The sequence below is a fragment of the Mercenaria mercenaria genome, chromosome 16 (assembly GCF_021730395.1).
Source record: "Mercenaria mercenaria strain notata chromosome 16, MADL_Memer_1, whole genome shotgun sequence".
Classification (NCBI taxonomy): domain Eukaryota; kingdom Metazoa; phylum Mollusca; class Bivalvia; order Venerida; family Veneridae; genus Mercenaria; species Mercenaria mercenaria.
Window position 1 is genome coordinate 18307003 of NC_069376.1, and position 21156 is coordinate 18328158.

Consider the following 21156-nt stretch of genomic DNA (forward strand, 5'->3'; position numbering starts at 1 on the left):
GTTACAGAGTTCTTCTGATATCTGTATGACAAAACAAGGAATCGGTCGACAAAATGGTACCTATTTATCTTTAAAAAGGGAGAATGGGGTGTAAAACTAAAGTTTGGTGATCAAGGTTGCCTAATGTTTTGTGCTATGCGTCAGAAAAAAAACTGTTAAGTCTAATAATCAGCGCCACTTCTTTGAAACCAAGATATTTTGAGCAAAATATCGAAATCGTTTGCTTAGTCATACATATTAATCTACTCATTCACGTATTTCATCATCACCACATGCAATAGCCTAATTGTAGTGCAAAGTTGCAAATATAAACCACTATCTAACAATTTTATGCCCGATTTTTTTCCAATGTTACAGAGTTCAGGTGATAACTCTGAAGATGTCACATAGTTCTTGTGATAACGTTTGTTACTGCCGGGGTGTTTCTTGAGCTATGTTAAGATACTTTTTAGCTAATGTTAATATTAAGAACAAGGTAGTGTATCGTTGAAGGTTCCATGTGCACCGCCGTATGAACACATCTGCGTATGTCTCTTAATTGTTTTTTTTTTGTACTTTTAGCATGTGTAAACGTTGAGTTCTGCTCAACCCGAGGCTAGAGGGCGTGGACGGTAGCATGCATTTCCACTACCGTCTACGAACAGGCTGAATCAAACCGAGCTTGCAACATTTTCGTTTTTAGTGTTGAGCGACCTGCGAAGTTTCCACTTTTTCTATTTTAAATACAGTCGTATATGATTGTGTGAGTAGAGACGCAAATGTAATGCTATATATTAAATTTGTTTTATATGTGTAAAGTTTAAAGGGTCATACATATGGGTTGTTCCATGAGAAAACCTGCATTAATGACAAAAATTATATCAAACAAAAGATCAGGCAAAAGGAGAACGTGTGAAATGAACTTTTATAAAGTGTAGTAATTCGATATCGAGAACTGTAACTGGTATTTAATATTATCAAAATTTAAAATTTATGGATATATATAACTTGATTATTATATATAAAACACTTTTCACGACTGTGCTCTTATTCAATCAATGCTACCATAAAAGGCCTTGCGCATACAGGTCTGCAATAAAGCTTGTGAATTCCCCCTGAATAATGAGCGTATGAACACAGTATATCCATCACCGATCAAGCTATAAAGGAATAATTATCGATAATTGCAAGATGTCGTTTGTTTCCTTTTATTTCTCTCAACACTTGTCTTTTTGCCAGCTGAAAGTATATACATATTAAGGTAAAAAGGGGAATAAGGACAAAACCCCTAATTGATGATTTGCAATCGTATAATACTTTGTACAGAAACTGCAAAAACTTTTTCGGAAATGTTCATTCTCAAATGATTTCATAGGAAATCGCTTTATATACTTAAAAAAAACAACAACACAATAACGCTAGTTGAGGACAATTGGACTTATGTACTTGTTTAGCTTTACAATACAATACAATGCAATGCAGTGCAATACAGTACAGTACAGTACAGTACATTACAGTACAGTACAGTACAAATTTTATTTAAAGTCGGCGCATATATAAACAGAAAACATTAGCTATGTATCACACATATTATCACAACATCATGAACATGGGCATATGCATTGAATATACGTCTATGTCTATGTTTATGTTATACTGCTTAACAATCGTTATCGATTTTAACTAGCAGGCGCTTGTCAGGGATAGCTGTTAAAAATATAAGAATACAGAGATTATGTGCATCTCGAAGATAAAGTAAAAAAACTATTTTAAAGGTCAGGTTAAAAAGTAAAAGCAGGAAGTTGAATTAGAACTGATAGAAGAGTGGTAGCTGCCCAACAAATACTTCTAAGTTGGGACTAGCTTGCAAAGACAAATGGAGACTGTTCCACAGACGTATGCGTCTTACGGCGTTGTTCTAAGGTTTGCCAGTTTATTTCATTTATCATTTTGGAGACACTACTGGTGTAATTGTAGTCATTATAGACATATCTTGCTGCAGATCTTTGAACTTGCTCAATTTTATGGGTTAGGTATTTTTGCCATGGATGCCATATGGTGGAACAGTACTCTAACTGGGGTCTAACATAGGTTTTATATGCAACCACTTTGACTCTTTTATTTGGATTTTGGAATTACGTTTGAGGAATCTTAGGGAATTTTTTGCTTTTGATGTTACATTATTAATATGATTGGTCCATGATAGGTCTTTACTAATGGTTACGCCTAAATATTTGGCAAAATCACTCGATTTTAACTCGATGTCATGCAGCTTATAAGGGAATATTACAGGGTTTCTTTTGCGACTGATTCTTAGGACTTCGCACTTATCTGGATTGAATTCCATGGACCAATCAGACTCCCAGGTTTCGAGACTGAAAAGGTCTTGCTGTAGGGCTTGGGCATCACTGTTTGATTTGACCGTAACATAGACTATTGTATCATATGCGAACAGCCTCATCTTGCCTTTAAAACTTTCAGGCAGATCATTTATGTACGAGAGGAAGAGGCAAGGTCCGAGGACCGAGACTTGTGGGACACCAGAGAGGACGGAGAGATTGTCTGAATTGTGACCTTCGACGACAACCTGCTGAGTGCGACCCTGAAGGAAGGACTTGACCCAAAAAGTGACCTGTGGATTGACACCTAGTCTTTGTAACTTGTGGACTAGTTTGTGATGATCTACCTTATCAAAAGCTTTGCTGAAGTCCATGACTATGATATCTGTTTGTTGGCCTTGTTCTAAGCTGTCACTGACTTCTTGGGAAAAACTTATTAGCTGGGTTTCACAGCTGTGTTTTGACCTGAAACCATGTTGGTAGGGACTGAGAATGTTAAACTGGTCATAGAAGGACATGATATTGGAAACAAGAATGTGTTCCATTAACTTTGAGGCAATACAAGTGAGGGATATGGGGCGATAATTAGAGGGTTTACACTTAGGACCTTTTTTATATGCAGGGGCAATGACTGCATGCTTCCAGTCATTGGGGACAATACCAGTATTGAGGGAGATTTGGAATATGTAGGTAAGGACAGGGGCTATTTCTAAGTACAGTTCCTTCAATAACCTAGGTGGCAGTTCATCTGGGCCAGAGGCTTTACTTGGATCCAGGCTTTTAAGGAGCTTTTCTACACCTTCCTGGGATATGTTGACCTTGGGCATGACTGGTTTATTTACAGGGGAAAGCAGTTGTTTGCATGACTGGGCGAGGCTTAGGTGCTGAGGCCGTGAGAAAACTGACTCAGATTGCCGATTTAGTATGTTTGCTTTTGCTGTCGGATCGATAAATGTTTGACCTTCACTTTTAAGAGGAGCAACACCACTATTTTCTGTCCTATTCGATTTGACAAATGAGTAAAACTTTTTGTTTTGACCTGGTTTGGAGTCGGCAGTGAAGATTATGGAGTCTAAATACTGCCAATAGCTATTCCTAATATCTTTTTGTATTTTTACCTTTAAGCATTTATATTCTTTGACCAGTTTTTCAGAGTGGGAGTGGGAATTTGACCTTTGTATTTTGGAAAACAGACGGTCTCGTTTCCTTATTTGCCTAAACATTTCAAGGTCTTGTTTGAGGCCATTCCAGTTTGCTTTCTTGTAGCATTTCATTTTTCTGACCTGTTGTATAGGGCGGCCTCTATTAAACTTTATCTCGTGAAAGACAATGTCGTGATCTGAAGAACCTGGGGGGGGGGGGGGGGGGGGGGGGGAGTAAAATAGTGGTGTTATGGACTTGAGAGGGCATGTTTGTGAGGAAAAGATCCAATATATTATTTCCTCTAGTAGGGATTGTGACCATTTGCTGGAAATTGAAATTAACTATATTTTCAAGAAAGGAGGTATACAAGTTACGGTACCTACAGTTTTCAGAGATGGATTCTGATGTCCAGTCAACACCAGGCATGTTAAAATCACCAAGGCAACAGATAGAACTGTTTTTGGGGATATTCTGGATGGTTGACCAAGTACATGTTAGACCTATAAGAATTGCTCTAATCTTCACCAAAGGGCTAAATACTTCTCTAAAAAGAAACATACATATATTAAACAAAAATCAGGCAAAAAGGAGAACATGTGAATTGATCTTATTAGCGTAGGTTAACCCTCGCACGTGATGACTTGTAATTCGTTAATTCATATAACACAGCCAAAATAGAACCAGCTTCCGGTTAATTATGGCGGCGGCGGCGAGAGACAAAGACATAGAAATTAAAAATTAGAGCAAGTGTTATAAAATATATGTTGAATTTATTTGAATCAGGAAGAAAGAAACTTTATTTCACATGTTTCATCAAGTAACGTAAGTATTTGCACTATGCATGTTATAAAAATTACCTATTTCTAAATCGATATTTTTATACTTGGTTTTGCAAGGGAGATAATCAATGAAGTCGCAAAGTGCCTTTGTCTAAAAGATTATCACTACATCTGCATCTACATGTTACTCACGAGCAATCGTTTACGATTATGATTGGGTGTCAAGAGTCTTGGAAAAACAGTATGTTAGTTTACAATGGTCAGTGTCTGACAAATTCATTGCCCGGAGCCCGCGGGCTACCAGAAATTTTCGTCAGGCTACCAAATAAATCCCGACGTAAGCAGGGCTCCAGATAAGATGTGTATTAGCGTAAATTACGTTTTGAAATAATGCATATACGCATGTCTGATAATTTTTAAGCGTATAAAAACGTAGATCTATATGAAATAACAGAAACGCACGCAATGACTTTTTATTGGCGTAAACAAAATCTGAATCGTCTGGATGCTTTATGTAACAGCACAGTCGGCATTAATTCTCCTAATTGAACGTACACACGCATTGAATGGTACTCTATAAACCTAGGTTAAACTATTTTTTACACTTGATGTCAGCGTATATCAAGTAGTTGGGAATTAATATTGATGGTACGGTAGTGTATTTTAAAGCGGTGTCGATTTAAAATATCAACTTCCGGTGCGGAATAAACAAAATATTGATGGTACGGTAGTGTATTTTAAAGCGGTGTCGATTTAAAATATCAACTTCCGGTGCGGAATAAACAAAAATGTCTTTTTCTAAGAATGTTAAGTGAACACTCTACGCATTCTTTAAACCAACAAAACTGATCCCCAAAACATAGCTAAAGGTATATTAAATATTCTATTTAATTGGGTAGCGAGTGTGAAGCCAAAGCAAGCCAAGGGAAAAAAAGAAGCAAAAACTTAAATGATGAATTGAAACTAAACTGCAAACAAATGCATGGGTGTTACACCCAATAAATGTTATAAAACTGATTTCTGTTTTTTTTTTCACATTTATAAATTTTCAAGAGTAAAATTACTTCTAATCAATTTCAGATTTTACCATTTTACTCATTCACAAAAAATATGTTGAGTAAATACTCATTGGCCAAAAAAATTATCTGGAGCCCTGGTAAGCCTGCCGGGCAACCACAAATTTAAAGCTTTAGTAGCCCGGTCATTGTAAATTTTTTGCAAAATCAACATCTGGTCGTTTCCTCGATTATAGCTTGCAATAAACAACTACTGACCATGTGTAATGATTATCTGGTTGTAACTGGTTCAAACTGGATTAATCACGCCCATTATCTAGCTGCAGAAACAGTCTCTGCCTACGCATATCAAATATGTAAAGCCAGAGTTCTTCCCACCTGTCTAATAAAAATTCCCTATCCAATTTCTCCAATTTGAAGCAAACAATTCAATCCCAACTTAATCCAAAAAATACTGGAAAAACCAACTTGTTTCTATTTTTAGCGACATGACCGTCTGCACCTCGGCAAAAATGAAATACATGATTCTGCCAGAGAATTGTACGTAAAAACAGCTCAAAACTCAAATACATTACCATTTACTGAATAAAGCAATGAAAACATGTTGACCGATAGGTTTTACACCATTAAAATCAAATGTCACATATTTTCGCAACCCGATTTTTCCCCTCGAATGCACACACACTCTACTGTTTGGAAAATGCAGTTGTTATTGGCTTGGAAACTTACTGAGTGTAAACAAAAGTTTGAACATGACAAAGTAGTAGTTATTTTTTGCAAGGTCTTTCTAGAACCAGCAACTTGGAAGAAAAAAATCTCTAAATTTCAAGGGGATACTTAAGATATTTTAATGCATCTGAATGCTTACCATAAAACTTGAAAATAAAAGTTTTAAACTAATATGATTAATTTTGACAATTCACCATGTGAAAACATTCCAAATTTGACCAGGGGCCCGTTTCCAAAAAACCTAGACTAATATGACAAGAATGTGTCTGCGGAACTGGAAACAAACACACAGGTTTATTTTGATGTTTTTAAATTTTCAACCAAACATTGTTTCAGACCCCTTTGATTCTCACATATCAGTAAGTCCGGTTCGGATAGAGCAAGTTTATACTTTCGGGGTTTAAATTTTTCGGCAACTACAAAAAAATGCTGGGCTACCAGAAAAAAATTCTGATAGCCCAATGGGCTACCAGTAAGATAATAAATTTGTCGGACACTGAATGGTGCAAAGTTAAAAAAAGGGTTAAAAGATATAGAAGTTAGAACAGTATGCCCTTTTCTCGTTAGGCACTAGCTAGAGAACCGGAATCGGTTCCCTAGACAGCGGACTTATTCATCCGGTATCAGTTCTCTAGCCAAAGTACTGTGCATAGGCTAGGGAGCCGGAATTTTATTTCTATGTATAAAGCTGTCAAAATTCACTTTGTAGTGTAATTTCTAGAGCTCAGAAAGGGCAGGGTGCTATCCGAAAGTGGCAGGGTGTTCTTTTAAATGTGAAAGTTACCATAGCAGTAGAACTTGCATTTCTAGATGTCTATAGTTAATATGTATTCCATTTGTCTTTATTGAACACTTAAAATAAATGTCACAGAATAAAGTGGTAAACAGTATCTTCCCAAAACCAGTAAGATAGTTTACAAAGGCTTTTTACTTACTTTATTTTAGGTTAAACCATTCAAGCGAAATTGATCTTAAAAAATGTCACCAAGAATGTCAACTTATTCATATGAATATGAAATAGTGGAGGGCCTTAATAAGTTTAATCTTAAAACCAAGATCATGTTGTAAACAACATAGTAAAAAGGCCTGTTTCAGGTCACATTGTAAACTAATAGTTATCAAAAGTCATATTGTATTAATCAGGTCTTTCATCAATATTTCATTAACAGAAAAGTGCTATTACAGTCTATAAAACGCATGTCCAGAATATACTATCCGGATACTGGTACACTTTCAGAATGTTATCTGAAAGTAGTTTTTACTCAGTTTACTTGACCCACTAGGGTTAACCAGAGATAGTTCCTCAAATTTTGATGTTTCTCATCATAAAAAATACCCTGACAGTCAGCTTTTTTGAAGGAATTATGGAAAAATTGCAGACGACATCGGGTGTAATAGGACTCGTGAACGGACATTCTAAACTTACTTTTACTTTCAATATTCATTAAAATTTGTGCATTTTCTAGTTGAAATTACAGTAGAATCAAACTGCATTGATATATACTTATTATTATACTAAACTACAGATTAATTTAAATTTTGCACAAAGAAATCTAGGGCACTTTTCACGTGCTCAGTAATCAGCTGGCCGCTTACGAACGCCTTTTTGACATTACACAGGATCCATACTCTTTATCAATTAGTTTTGACACTTCGTTGATTCTCATTACCTGTGTGCACTCGCCATGACGTAATTTGCAAATAAAAAAATCGGCGAGGCATGTCAACAGGGAAATTGGCGGGATTTAGCAGAAGATCAAAGGCAGGAGGGCACATTTTAAGGGCAACGTGGCGGCAATAAAAAAGGGCATGGCAGGGCGCCCTGCTGCATTGCTGTAGAAATAACACTACTTTGTTTCTTTTTCATGTTATTATCTTAATTAATTTTACCATATCAGCAAGGCATGCTCTTGCATTTGTCTGCATTTACTGTGTCTCCACCATATTGGAATGATAATAATAATATAAGCTAGTACAAATTAACCTGGAAATTGTAGTAAGCCGAAATAAACTTGAAATTTAAACTTAAAAGGTACATTACAATAAAAGAAACAATTAAAACAAATTAAGTAATTTCTGTTAATTAGCATTGATCACATGTTTTTTTTTAGCTCACCTGTCATGAAGTGACAAGGTAAGCTATTGTGACCACTTGATGTCCGTCGTCAGTCGTGCGTCAACAATTTCTAAAAAAATCTTCTTGAAAACCACAGGGCAGAATTACACCAAACTTCACAGGAATGATCCTTGGTGGCCCCCTTTCAAAATTTTTCAAAGAATTGAATTCCGTGCAGAACTCTGGTTGCCATGGCAACTGAAAGGAAAAACTTTAAAAATCTTCTTGTCCAAAACCACAGGGCCTAGGGCTTTGATATCTGGTGTGTAGCATCATCTAGTGGTCCTCTACAAAAATGATTCAAATTATCCCCCTACGTTCAAATATGGCCCCGCCCCGGGGGTCACATGGTTTATATAGACTTATTATAGGGAAAACTTTGAAAATCTTCTTGTACAAAACCACATGGCCTAGGGCTTTGATATTTGGTATGTAGCATCATCTAGTGGTCCTCTACCAAGATTGTTCAAATTATCCCCCTAGGGTCAAATATGGCCCCGCCCCGGGGGTCCCAAGTTTTACATAGACTTATATAGGAAAAAAAGTTTAAAAATCTTCTTGTCTGAAACCACAACACTTAGACCTTTGATATTTGGTTTGTAGCATTGTCTTATGGTCCTCAACCAAAATTATTCAAATTGTACCCCTTGGGTGGAAAGAGGCCCTGCCCTCGGGGTCCCAAGTTTTATATAGACTTATATAGGAAAAAGCTTTAAAAATCCTCTTGTCTGAAACCATATGACCTAGGCTTTTGATATTTGGTATGGTGCATTGTCTAGTAGTAGTAGTCCTCTACCAAAATTGTTCAAATTATGCCCCTGGGGTTAAAAGAGGCCCCGCCCTGGGGTCACTTAGTTATTATCTGAGTTATATAGGAAAATACTTAAAAAATCATCTGATCCTATAGGAGAGATCGCCGTGACGTCACGCGTTAACATCTGTTTATCTGGTGGTTGGCAAAACAAATGATTTTAACACCGTTTGCGTATTGAATTAGAATTTTTAATTTTTAATAACTTTTTTGCTAATTTATGGATTTTCAAAATTCAAAAAGATTTGAAATACTAACAATCTTCATATTTTTGTATCCAAATATCTTTTTTTCAATGAATAAACGTTTTAAATGACATATAATTTTAAAAGCGGCGTAGTGATTTTCACAACCTTTAGAAAAACAGTGTAAGTTAAGCGTTCATAATTAATCCATTTTATTTCGAAATAACAATTAAAAGTAATCAATAAATTGCTTGTTTTATAACCTTTCCATTGATCAAAAAATTATTTATGTAATTTGTGTTTTAAGAAAGTTTAGACCGTTAGAAAACATCACTGTTTACAAAAAACATGGACGGTCGGCTTCTGCCCACCCGATCACTGTCTTATCAGTTCTAAAAATAGAATTTGTATGCAAACACGATCTCTCCTATTTCCAAGACTGTTTAATTATAATTACCTGATGACCCCAAGTAATATGACACTTGACTGTGACTTTGACCTACTGATCTACTTTCTTGTTAGCTCACCTGTCACAAAGTGACAAAATGAGCTTTTGTGATCGCGCGGCGTCCGTCGTCCGTCCGTGCGTCCGTAAACTTTTGCTTGTGACCACTCTAGAAGTCACATTTTTCATGGAATCTTTATTAAAGTTGGTCAGAACGTTCACCTTGATGATATCTAGGTCAAGTTCGAAACTGGGTCACATGCCGTCAAAAACTAGGTCAGTAGGTCTAAAAATAGAAAAACCTTGTGACCTCTCTGGAGGCCATATATTTCAAAGATCTTCATGAAAATTGGTCAGAATGTTCACCTTGATAATATCTAGGTCAAGTTCGAAACTGGGTCAAGTGCTGTCAAAAACTAGGTCAGTAGGTCTAAAAATAGAAAAACCTTGTGACCTCTCTAGAGGCCATATATTTCAAAGATCTTCATGAAAATTGGTCAGAACGTTCACCTTGATGATATCTAGGTCAAGTTCGAAAGTGGGTCACCTGCCATCAAAAACTAGGTCAGTAGGTCTAAAAATAGAAAAACCTTGTGACCTCTCTAGAGGCCGTATTTTTCAATGGATCTTCATAAAAATTGGTCAGAACGTTCACCTTGATGATATCTAGGTCAAGTTTGAAACTGGGTCATGTGCCATCAAAAACTAGGTCAGTAGGTCAAATAATAGAAAAACCTTGTGACCTCTCTAGAGGCCATATTTTTCATGGGATCTGTATGAAAGTTGGTCTGAATGTTCATCTTGATGATATCTAGGTCAAGTTCGAAACTGGGTCACGTGGGGTCAAGAACTAGGTCAGTAGGTCTTAAAATAGAAAAACCTTGTGACCTCTCTAGAGGCTATACTTTTCAATGAATGTTCATGAAAATTGGTCAGAATGTTCACCTTGATGATATCTGGGTCAAGTTTGAAACTGGGTCACGTGCCGTCAAAAACTAGGTCAGTAGGTCAAGTAATAGAAAAACCTTGTGACCTATCTAGAAGCCATATTTTTCATGGGATCTGTATGAAAGTTAGTTTGAATGTTCATCTTGATCAGGGCTTCGGAAATTTGCCGGTTTGTTGGTTTTGGACCGATTTTTGACTTTTCAGACCGATTCCTGAAGTGAAAAAACGAAAAAAAAACGGTCCCGTAAAAATGGAGAAAAGTATAAATTTCGGTCTGATATCTCAATACACGATCACCTGCCAAGTAGGAAATTGTTGGTCGCACCTTCAGATAATCAATAAACGTGTCAATCGGTCTGATTGTCACTTTGATAATCGGTCCGTAATTAGCGCGTGACGCAATCAGTGCTCACGCGGCACATCCTTTAATGTTTGCAGACAGCCGACTGCGGTGTATTAAACATTTTTGACTGGTTTTCTAACGTATCTGACTGGATGCAAATCATTTCGACGGGGATCCACTTCTTTTATTTAGGATCCGACGGATGGTTTATTTCAAAACGCTATGTTTGATCACGGTAACAAACAAATGGTCGCTGCATTTAATCAAAGAGCTATAATTGTACATTATAGGTCTTTGATTTAATGAGACATCACACGGAAAACTGATAAAAATAATTTTTATAATTACTTGATTTGAAAAAATTACCTGATTCATTTGTTGGGGCTGCAGTTGAAACAAATGCAGAAAATCGTCTTTGCAACCCGACTGTACAAAAAAGAAAAAAATGGACGGGCAACCACGAATGATAAAGAAAACCGGAGTGGCACTGTTTATCAAATCGGTCTTTTAAAAAATGTTCAAAATGAAATTTTGTTTACATCAGAAGAGAACATATAAATTTATAAAATGTAGTTGCTTATTGAAGTACAACGTAAGTGAAATGAAATATCCGTGGCCAACCCGCGAGACGTTTTGGTACTATACATGCGGGAAATTCGATCTCAGCGTTCAAATAACGTACACATTCGGTCCGCGGCAGAGTATTCTTTAAATACTGAGGCTGTTTAGGAGAGAATATGTGTCGTGTAACTCACTTTGACGCATTGTATTTTATAGAATTCCGTCAAAAAATGAGGAAACATCACAAAGTATCTGCCGTGTATACGGTATCGAAGTCACGTGCGTTGGTTTTTAGACTAGTTACGCACACGGTGTCAATGCCTCGTATATCTCGGAAAAACATCGAAATTTAAACAAAGTAACAATCACACATAACACTGAGTAACTGTCTTCATTGTATGGTAACGCGCGGTGACTGGTAACTCAGTTTTAATGCATGACATGCTTATTTCTTTACCCTATCATGTTTTACAAAATATGTGATATTGGGAATGCGGTGGGTGGGGTAGCGCCGATGTCGGACCGATTGAGTTATCAAAATTTCCGGAGCCCTGATCTTGATGATATCTAGGTCAAGTTCGAAACTGGGTCAACTGCGGTCAAAAACAAGGTCAGTAGGTCTAAAAATAGAAAAACCTTGTGACCTCTCTAGAGGCCGTACTTTTCAATGGATCTTCATGAAAATTGGTCAGAATGTTTAACTTGATGATATCTACCTCAGGTTCGAAACTGGGTCACGTGCCGTCAAAAACTAGGTCAGTAGGTCAGATAATAGAAAAACCTTGTGACCTCTCTAGAGGCCATATTTTTAATGGGATCTGTATGAAAGTTGGTCTGAATGTTCATCTTGATGATATCTAGGTCAAATTCGAAACTGGGTCAACTGCAGTCAAAAACTAGGTCAGTAGGTCTTAAAATAGAAAAACCTTGTGACCTCTCTAGAGGCCATAGTTTTCAATGGATCTTCATAAAAAATGGTCAGAATGTTCACCTTGATGATATCTAGGTCAAGTTCGAAACTGGGTCACGTGTAATCAAAAACTAGGTCAGTAGGTCAAATAATAAAAAAACCTTGTGACCTCTCTAGAGGCCATATTTTTCATGGGATCTGTATGAAAGTTGGTCTGAATATTCATCTTGATGATATCTAGGTCAAGTTCGAAACTGGGTCGACTGCGGTCAAAAACTAGGTCAGTAGGTCTAAAAATAGAAAAACCTTGTGACCTCTCTAGAGGCCATACTCTTCATGAGATCTTCATGAAAATTGGTGAGAATGTTCACCTTGATAATATCTAGGTCAAGTTCAAAACTGGGTCATGTGCCTTCAAAAATTAGGTCAGTAGGTCAAATAATAGAAAAACCTTGTGACCTCTAGAAGCCATATTTTTCAATGGATCTTCATGAAAATTGGGTCATGTGGAGAAGGTGAGCGAATCAGGACCATCATGGTCCTCTTGTTTTTTAAGATACAGCCTTGAAATTTTGATGACATACACAGTTTTGCACACAAATTGTAAAACTGAACTTCATTGATCATGAATGTGACCTACTGACTTTCTTAATATTTTATCATCATTTTGACATTTGAAACATGTAGCTCATATTACTCAGGTGAGCGATCCAGGGTCATCATGACCCTCTTGTTTCAATTTGCTAATCACTTGCAAACTTTAATCCATTAAAAAAACGTGTGCATGTGAAATGCCGAAGTGTTACAAACCAGTATTTAAAGTGATCAAAGAATATCCGCAGGAAGATTTGATGGCAGTTAAATTACATGTATTTTGTACATCCTTAAACATAAAAAATGACGCATATACAAAGCAATACAATTTTACATTTAAATAAAATAATTTAAACATAGTACATGTTTAAAGCAAATAACATTTAAAAACAGCAAAGTAGTTTTCACGCATATATTTGTATTACTTAGTTTAGGCCATAATCAATTAATTCCTAGATTATCATCCCCACCCGCCCCCTCTTTTTTATGCCGCCCGACCTTTTTTTATTTCTCTGTCAAAAAAAAAAAAGAACCCAAAATGTACGAACCACGATAGGGTCCCGTATATTTGTTTTAATGCTGTCGCAAAATACCATAGATAATGCGTTTTTTTACCCCTTAGACCAGCCCCAACACACAGGTATAGACGACTTTCCAACTTCAAACCAAAACAAATTTTATTTCCGATTTTCGCCATTTTGATAAAAGGGAAATTACTCTCCGCGCTTACTGTCTACGCTAAAATCTATGATTGCCTTTACGTTCCCATAAAAGATCGAGTAGTTTAAACTTTATTTTTCTCTCAAACAAAATTAATTTCATATAAATTTTAAAGTATTTTGATGAAACAAATATTAGGATACTTATAAAAAAAATGGAGATTATTTTAACCGAGAAACTGTGAACAAAAAAATTGACACGAGGTGACAAGCTAATTAACGATAATTACTGGTTATTTGATCATAACAAAAAGACTATCACACCTCAGGGTTTTCCCTCTGGTTTTTTTATTTGGGAGTCCATGGACTCTCATGGCTGCTAATTTAAAAGTCCCTAATAATTTTTGGGGGTCCACAAATTATTGATCTTGAAAATGGACATTATTACTATGAAAATTTACCCTAAAACCGAATGAACTTAATTGTATCTTTTTAATTTAGATAGCAGTTGATTCAATATTTCGGAATGGTATCTTTCAAAATGGCATGAGCTTCTCAATTCAGACTGATTACAAAAGGTGTGATAGTCTTTTTGTTATGATCAAATAGCCAGTAATTACCGGCAACTAACGTGTCACCTCGTGTCAATTATGTTGTTCACAGTTTTATCTCGGTTAAAGATAATACTCGATCCTTAATTAGTATCATAATTTCTGTGATTTATTAATATTTTTTCATCAAAATACTTTAAATTTATATGAAATTAATGTTGTTTAAATAAAAAAATAAACCATTCGATCTTTTACGGAACGTAACGGCAATCTTAGATTTTAGCGGTGACAATTAGCGCGGAGAGTAGTTTCCCTTTACCAAAATGGCGAACATCGATAACAAAACTTGTTAGAAGTTGGAAAATGTCTATACCTGTGTATAATGAGCACCCACGATTCAGTGATGGTCCCGGTGGTAAAAAACTGCGCATTTTACATGGGTATCTGCGCAAAGGAGGCTTCAGTGCAAAGGAGTTTTGTGACCGATTTTGCGGGTCCAGTTGGACGCAGAGGCACTAAAAAACGCGAGTTCAAAGCAGTAAAAGCGCGTCAGGGACGCAGAAAACCTGCGTCCGGGAAAACCCTGACACCTTTTGTTATCGTTTTGAATTGAGAAGTTCATGTCATTTTGAATGATACCATTCCGAAATATTGAAACTGTTGTTTTCTATTTATTCAAAATATTTAATTAAAAAGGAAAAAATAAACAAATATAACAATATTTTCAGTCATCCAACCTCTCCCAATCCCGTCGGGTTTCTCCCGATTCTGGATATAAAACCCGATCACCCCAGTCCGAATCTCCCGATTTAAAAAAATCAAACAACGAAAAAAAAAGAAGGTTCACTCCTTTACATTAATTAATCCTCGCTAATAACGAATCTGTAAACAACAGTTTTCGGATATTTTCACACCTATATTTACCCCTGTTGATTGTTGTTTATTGCATGATATAACAAAGCCAGGTGTTGATGAATGTGTCACAACTGAAACAGGTATTTAATTTTTATCAATAAAAATCAATTACAACCAAATTTAGATCAGAAAATACATTGGCCCTACCTTTTTCTATAAGTTTTTGAAATCGAAAGTAAATTACCGTGGTGCCGATTTTGATAAACATTTCTCTTAAATAATTTTAGTAAGAGAAGATGTCAAGGTAAATATTAATATCAGTTACTGTTAAATGCTGTTAAACTGTCTGCATCATCATAATTTGTCAAACACATCCTTTAAATTGGAGATATGGGCAATGTTTACAAAAGTGTAATAGTATCCGGAATGACAATTTTGGATATCCAGATTTTAAAATAATTTTACTAGTTTTATTTTCGAGAAAACTAAGTGGGTTCATCAATGACGCAGGTCGATCCATCACCTAAATAGAATGTTGAATTGTTGATAAATGTAATATGAGAGTAAAAATGAAAGTCTACAAGTTTGTTTTTTCTTTAATCTGTTTTTGCCATTTGTCTTGACTTGTTCTCTGGGGTTCGATTTATGTATAAATACCTGTCGTTTTTAAAATATAAGGCTTCATTTTGTGAGTTTAAACATGAAATAAATCTCATGTTGATGAAAAGGACCCTTCAGCTGAAATCCTAGGAGTCTGTATGTACACTTTTGCTTATTTCAAGAGTCAAAATCCCAAATCCGTGTCATATGGAACCCTGCTTATAGTTGTTCTAAAAATAAAAAATAAAATTCTCCCCCCCCCCCCCCATTTTAACCAAAATTTGGATGATAATCTAGGAATTAATTTATTTATTACGGCCTTATATCATTCCAATATGGCGGATCGGGTATGTGGCGAGTACCCTTTTTAAGACACGGTAAACGCAGATAATTTATGCAAGGGCATGGTAAAGTAAATTTACAGATAATCTGTAAATATACCACTTTCCTAGACCTGGTAATGAGTAATGACAGTATGTATGTGTAGTATTCTATCGAAATTGGCATAATATTCACAGAATTATAGTCAATGATTTTATTTCAGATACAGGAGTTAGTGATTAAAAACTAGCGAAAAAAGAAAACATTGTCAGCAAGTTATTTTATAGAAATATTTGAGAGAGAAAAGAAATTAAGAGTAACCATGGCAACTCCAGATATGGATGTGATCAAAGAAATCCCAGGATATAAGGTCATCCTGAAGGCTGTTCTAAAGAGCCAGATTCAGCAGTTAGTGAGTAGCTTTCATTTTGTATTAGATAAATTAGAAACTTACTTAAGATATGATTTATAGCAAGAGTGTTTTATCACTGTTTATGCACGATGGGTGGTTATACGTCGGGTGTAATAATACCACGAGGGCGCAGCCGCCTGAGTGTATAAATAGTATTAAAACACGATTTTGCTATAAATTATTCCGATTCTAATATGCCTTTAATCTAAAACAGTAGATGAATATAGAAGCGCTCTTTATTTGTATCAACAAAAACTTTGACGTTACCACATGTTAATGTGATGTCATTCTATCGTAAGAGTGTTTTAACAGAGGCAAGCATATTAGAATTGGATTTTTTGTTCCTATTGTCGTTAGAAAATTGAAAATATTAGCTTTTCCACAGACGTCTCTGGCATCTTGTCATGTTGCATTTATTTAGGGTAGTGAACGCATAATGATACTAGCTAAATTTTTGTGTGATCACAATCATATTCTCTGTATCCTACCAGACAAATTTTGGTGGTTACAAGCACAAAAAAAGTCATAGATTTCCAGGGTGGCCAAGTCACATCCAGGATGGCTATTGAACCCATGTGACTTTCCATTATCATACACAAGGGGAAAATCTCTAGATTTATGTAACATTTTTGTAATTTCCTTGTTACTTGATAGATTAAAAAAAAAAGTATCAAAGACAGAAAAAGGAGTGCATTCCTTTGTACAAAACCTCTGCCAAATTTAATTTTGTCTTCAAAACACTAACACTTAGCCCAAATTGCACTGTGTACATTACACATTTTGGCCAGTGAAAAAACATTTGGATTAAGTGTTTGAGAAAAGCAACAAGAACTTTAGGCAGATGCTTTATGGCAAGGAAACTTCGATGCTTTATATTTTATTAAAATCGGTCGAGTAATGAGGAAATTATAAACAAAAATGTTACCCGAATCAAGTGGTTATGATACTGAAAAGTCACGTTGGTTTAACATCTATACCTGTCTCAAAATCTGAAGTCAAAATCTCCTACCTAGGCAGTCTTTGGTGTTTACAAGCACATGCATTTCTAGATCTGTCTTGAAATGCAAATGATTATTATCACAGGTCCACTACCTTATGAGAAACAAGTAAACATTTAACAATTAGAGGCATAGAGGCAAGTGAAATCTTTATCTCGGAACAATATAATCTTTTAGTTTTACATTCATGAACCACATTACTTTGAACATTAATATAAAGCATGGACTAAAAGCATATCATTTTCTTCATAAGGTAGAACAGTTGGCAAGTACCACAGAGGAAGAGTCTGTGATGTTAACAGCCAGTGTAGCTGATGGTACGCTGTGTCATCTAGGCTCGGACTCGGGCAAGGTGTTCTTGGAGGATCATGAAGATATCAAATCACAGTTTCTAGGCTTCTGTCTCAAAAGTAAGTTTGATTAGATACTGTGAAATCATTAATTTTCATTGGGGACTAATTTTCGTGAATTTCGTGGTTAAGTCAATCCACAAAATTGAATCCCAGCAAGTAAAATTCCAATTCATTTTATGTTCAAAAGTTGAAATCCACAAATTCAAATCCCCACGAAATTGCCATTTTGACCAAAACCTCGAAATTTCATGCCCATGAAATTAAATGATTTTACAGTAGTTTTTGTACCTCCTTAAATGAAGTTTTGGAGGGCTATGCTCAGTATGCTGGAGTCATCATGTTGGTAAGGCCATCAGACTGTCATTCCATGCACTTGTGATCACTCTTTAAAGAATGCAGTGATCGCAATTATATGGAAATATTGGGGTAAAGTGTACCCCACTATGCCAACAAATGGGGTAGGGTGAAAATTTTTGGGGTATAAACTAATTCTACTCCGTTTTAACTTTTACTAAACTAAAATACCTTTTATCACCATCAGTGATTAAATGCCTGGTCAAGATCTTTACACCATGTCATGAAAATACTGACTAATTAAGAATGAATGCAAATGGAACTCTTCCATTGTGTCGTGCACAAGACCCAGACCCCTAGCTCCAAGATCAAGGTCACACTTAGAGGTCATAGGTTAACAGGGTCTGTTTCATGTCCTGTCCGTAACTCTGCCATTCATCAAAGGATTTTGAAATTACGTAACAAATGTTTCCCATAATTAGACAACGTGTCATGCGCAAGACCCAGACCCCTGGCTCCAAGGTCAAGGTCACACTTAAAGGTCAAAGTTTAACAGGGTCCGTTTTGTGTCTGGTCCATAACTCTGCCATTCATCAAACTTGGCACAGATGTTCTCCGTAATCAGACGATGTGTCACGCGCAAGACCCAGATCCCTAGCTCTAAGGTCAAGGTCACACTTAGAGGTTAAATGTTAACATGGTCTGTTGTCAATAACTCATTCATCAAGGGATTTTAAAATGACATGGCACAAATGGTCCTTATAATGAGTTCGTGTCATGCACCCAGACCCCTAGCTCCAAGGTCAAGGCCACCTTTGGAGATAGAACTTTGATCAGTTTTCCCATTATTTTAAAAATGAAATGATATTGATAGATATAAACAGCTGTTAACAATTGTAGCTTGTAGAATGCAAACCCAGGCACAAGTTATAAGTTAATGGGGTATATTTAGGTAAATATAGCATTACTGTGGTTGCAACACATTAGGTTGATATGTTGTGCAGCTCTGCATAAACAGTAGAATAAACTTTTTCTGGTATATGATTTAAAACAAGTTTTTTCAGTACCGTATAAGTGTCATGCATTTCATTTGTTTATTAGTTACATCCCGTTAATATGATAAAATATTTCATAATATTTATTTTTCCTCACCAATTTAAAAATAAAATAAAATTAAATCTTCAAAATACAGATATTAGCATTTGAAAGCATTCACCAATTACAGATTTCCAGATATTTTCAAACTTCATAATTTCTTCTTGAATTATATTATGATAATTATATAGTTATGACTTATGTACATTGTTAGTATGTTGCCCTGTTACTAAGAATATGTTATATTGGCATGCAGTATGTTTTGTGAAAAATGTCCCTAGGCAGGGGACGTTGGTAACTCTGTTACAAATTTTTGTTCCCCTACAGGTATATTTACATTGTTTTTGGACAGTTGCTCAGTTAAAATTCATCATGTATAATTATGTTTATAGTGGTACCATTTCAAACACAAGACAGTGTTTTTATCACAGTTACACTACAATGAACTTTTACTTTGGTGAGCTTTCCCCTAGTTCAGACATTTCAGCATAATTTTTAGCTCGACTATTCGAAGAATAGTCTAGCTATTCTACTCACCCTGGCGTCGGCGTCACACCTTGGTTAAGTTTTTGCATGCAAGTACATACAGCCATCAATTAAAGGCATATAGCTTTGAAACTTATTTTTTTCTTTTTCTAGGTCAATTACCAACCTCTCTGGGTCAAGTCCCATAACTCTGACATGTATTTTGAGCAAATTATGCCCCCTTTTGGACTTAAAAAATTTTGGTTAAAGTTTTACATGCAAGTTACTATCTCCAAAACTAATGCAGATATTGATTTGAAACTTCACATGTGTCTTCGGGGTGATAAAACTAGTTGATAGCAGCAAGTCCCATAACTCTGACTTTCATTTTAGCCAAATTATGCCCCCTTTTGGACTTAGAAAATTCTGGTTAAAATTTTGCGTGCAAGTACATACAGCTATTTCTAAAAGGCATATAGATTTGAAACTTATTTTTTCTTTTTATAGATCAATTACCAACCTCACCGGGTCAAGTTCCATAACTCTGACATGTTTTTTGAGCAAATTATGCCCCCTTTTAGACTTAGAAAATTTTGGTTAAAGTTTTACATGCAAGTTATTATCTCCAAAACTAATGCAGATATTTATTTGAAACATCACATGTGTCTTCGGGGTTATAAAACTAGTTGATAGCAGCAAGTCCCATAACTCTGACCTTCATTTTGGCCAAATTATGCCCCCTTTTGGACTTAGCAAATTCTGGTTAAAGTTTTGCGTGCAAGTACATACAGCTATTACTAAAAGGCATATAGATTTGAAACTTATTTTTTCTTTTTCTAGATCAACTACTAACCTCACTGGATCAAGTTCCATAACTCTGGCATGTATTTTGGGCAAATTATGCCCCCTTTTGGACTTTGAAAATTTTGGTTAAAGTTTTACATGCGAGTTTCTATCTCCAAAACTAATGCAGATATTGAATTGAAACTTCACATGTATGTGCCTAAGGGGTTACAAAACTAGTTGATAGCAGCAAGTCCCATAACTGATATGCATTTTGGTCAAATGATTCCCCCTTTTGAACTTAAAACTCTTTTGGTATTTCACCTTTTTATGCCCCCGAAGGGAGGCATATAGTTTTTGAACCATCTGTCGGTCTGTCCGCAATTTTGGTGTCCGGTCCATATCTTTGTCATCGATGGATGGATTTTCAAATAACTTGGCATGAATGTGTACCACAGTAAGACGACGTGCAGTGCGCAAGACCCAGGTCCGTAGCTCAAAGGTCAAGGTCACACTTAGACGTTAAAGGATAGTGCATTGATGGGCGTGTCCGGTCCATATCTTTGTCATCGATGGATGGATTTTCAAATAACTTGGCATGAATGTGTACCACAGTAAGACGACGTGCAGTGCGCAAGACCCCGGTCCGTAGCTCAAAGGTCAAGGTCACACTTAGACGTTAAAGGATAGTGCATTGATGGGCGTGTCCGGTCCATATCTTTGTCATCGATGGATGGATTTTCAAAAAACTTGGCATGAATGTGTACCACAGTAAGACGACGTGCAGTGCGCAAGACCCAGGTCCGTAGCTCAAAGGTCAAGGTCACACTTAGACGTTAAAGGATAGTGCATTGATGGGCGTGTCCGGTCCA

At 36.1% G+C, this 21156-nt stretch overlaps 1 protein-coding gene across 28 annotated transcripts in view; it reads left to right on the plus strand.

Annotated features, from left to right (window-relative positions):
- The first annotated feature begins 4123 nt into the window (after nt 1–4123).
- Nucleotides 4124–21156, plus strand: part of LOC123540568 (zinc finger and SCAN domain-containing protein 12-like) — a 125530-nt gene continuing 108497 nt past the window's right edge. For all 28 annotated transcript variants that reach the window (XM_045325683.2, XM_045325694.2, XM_045325681.2 and 25 more), the window contains exons 1-3: nt 4124–4283; nt 16108–16296; nt 17548–17704. In XM_045325683.2, the coding sequence (XP_045181618.2) occupies nt 16207–16296; nt 17548–17704 (247 nt within the window). In that variant the 5' untranslated portion in view covers nt 4124–4283; nt 16108–16206. The remainder of the gene's footprint in view (nt 4284–16107; nt 16297–17547; nt 17705–21156) is intronic.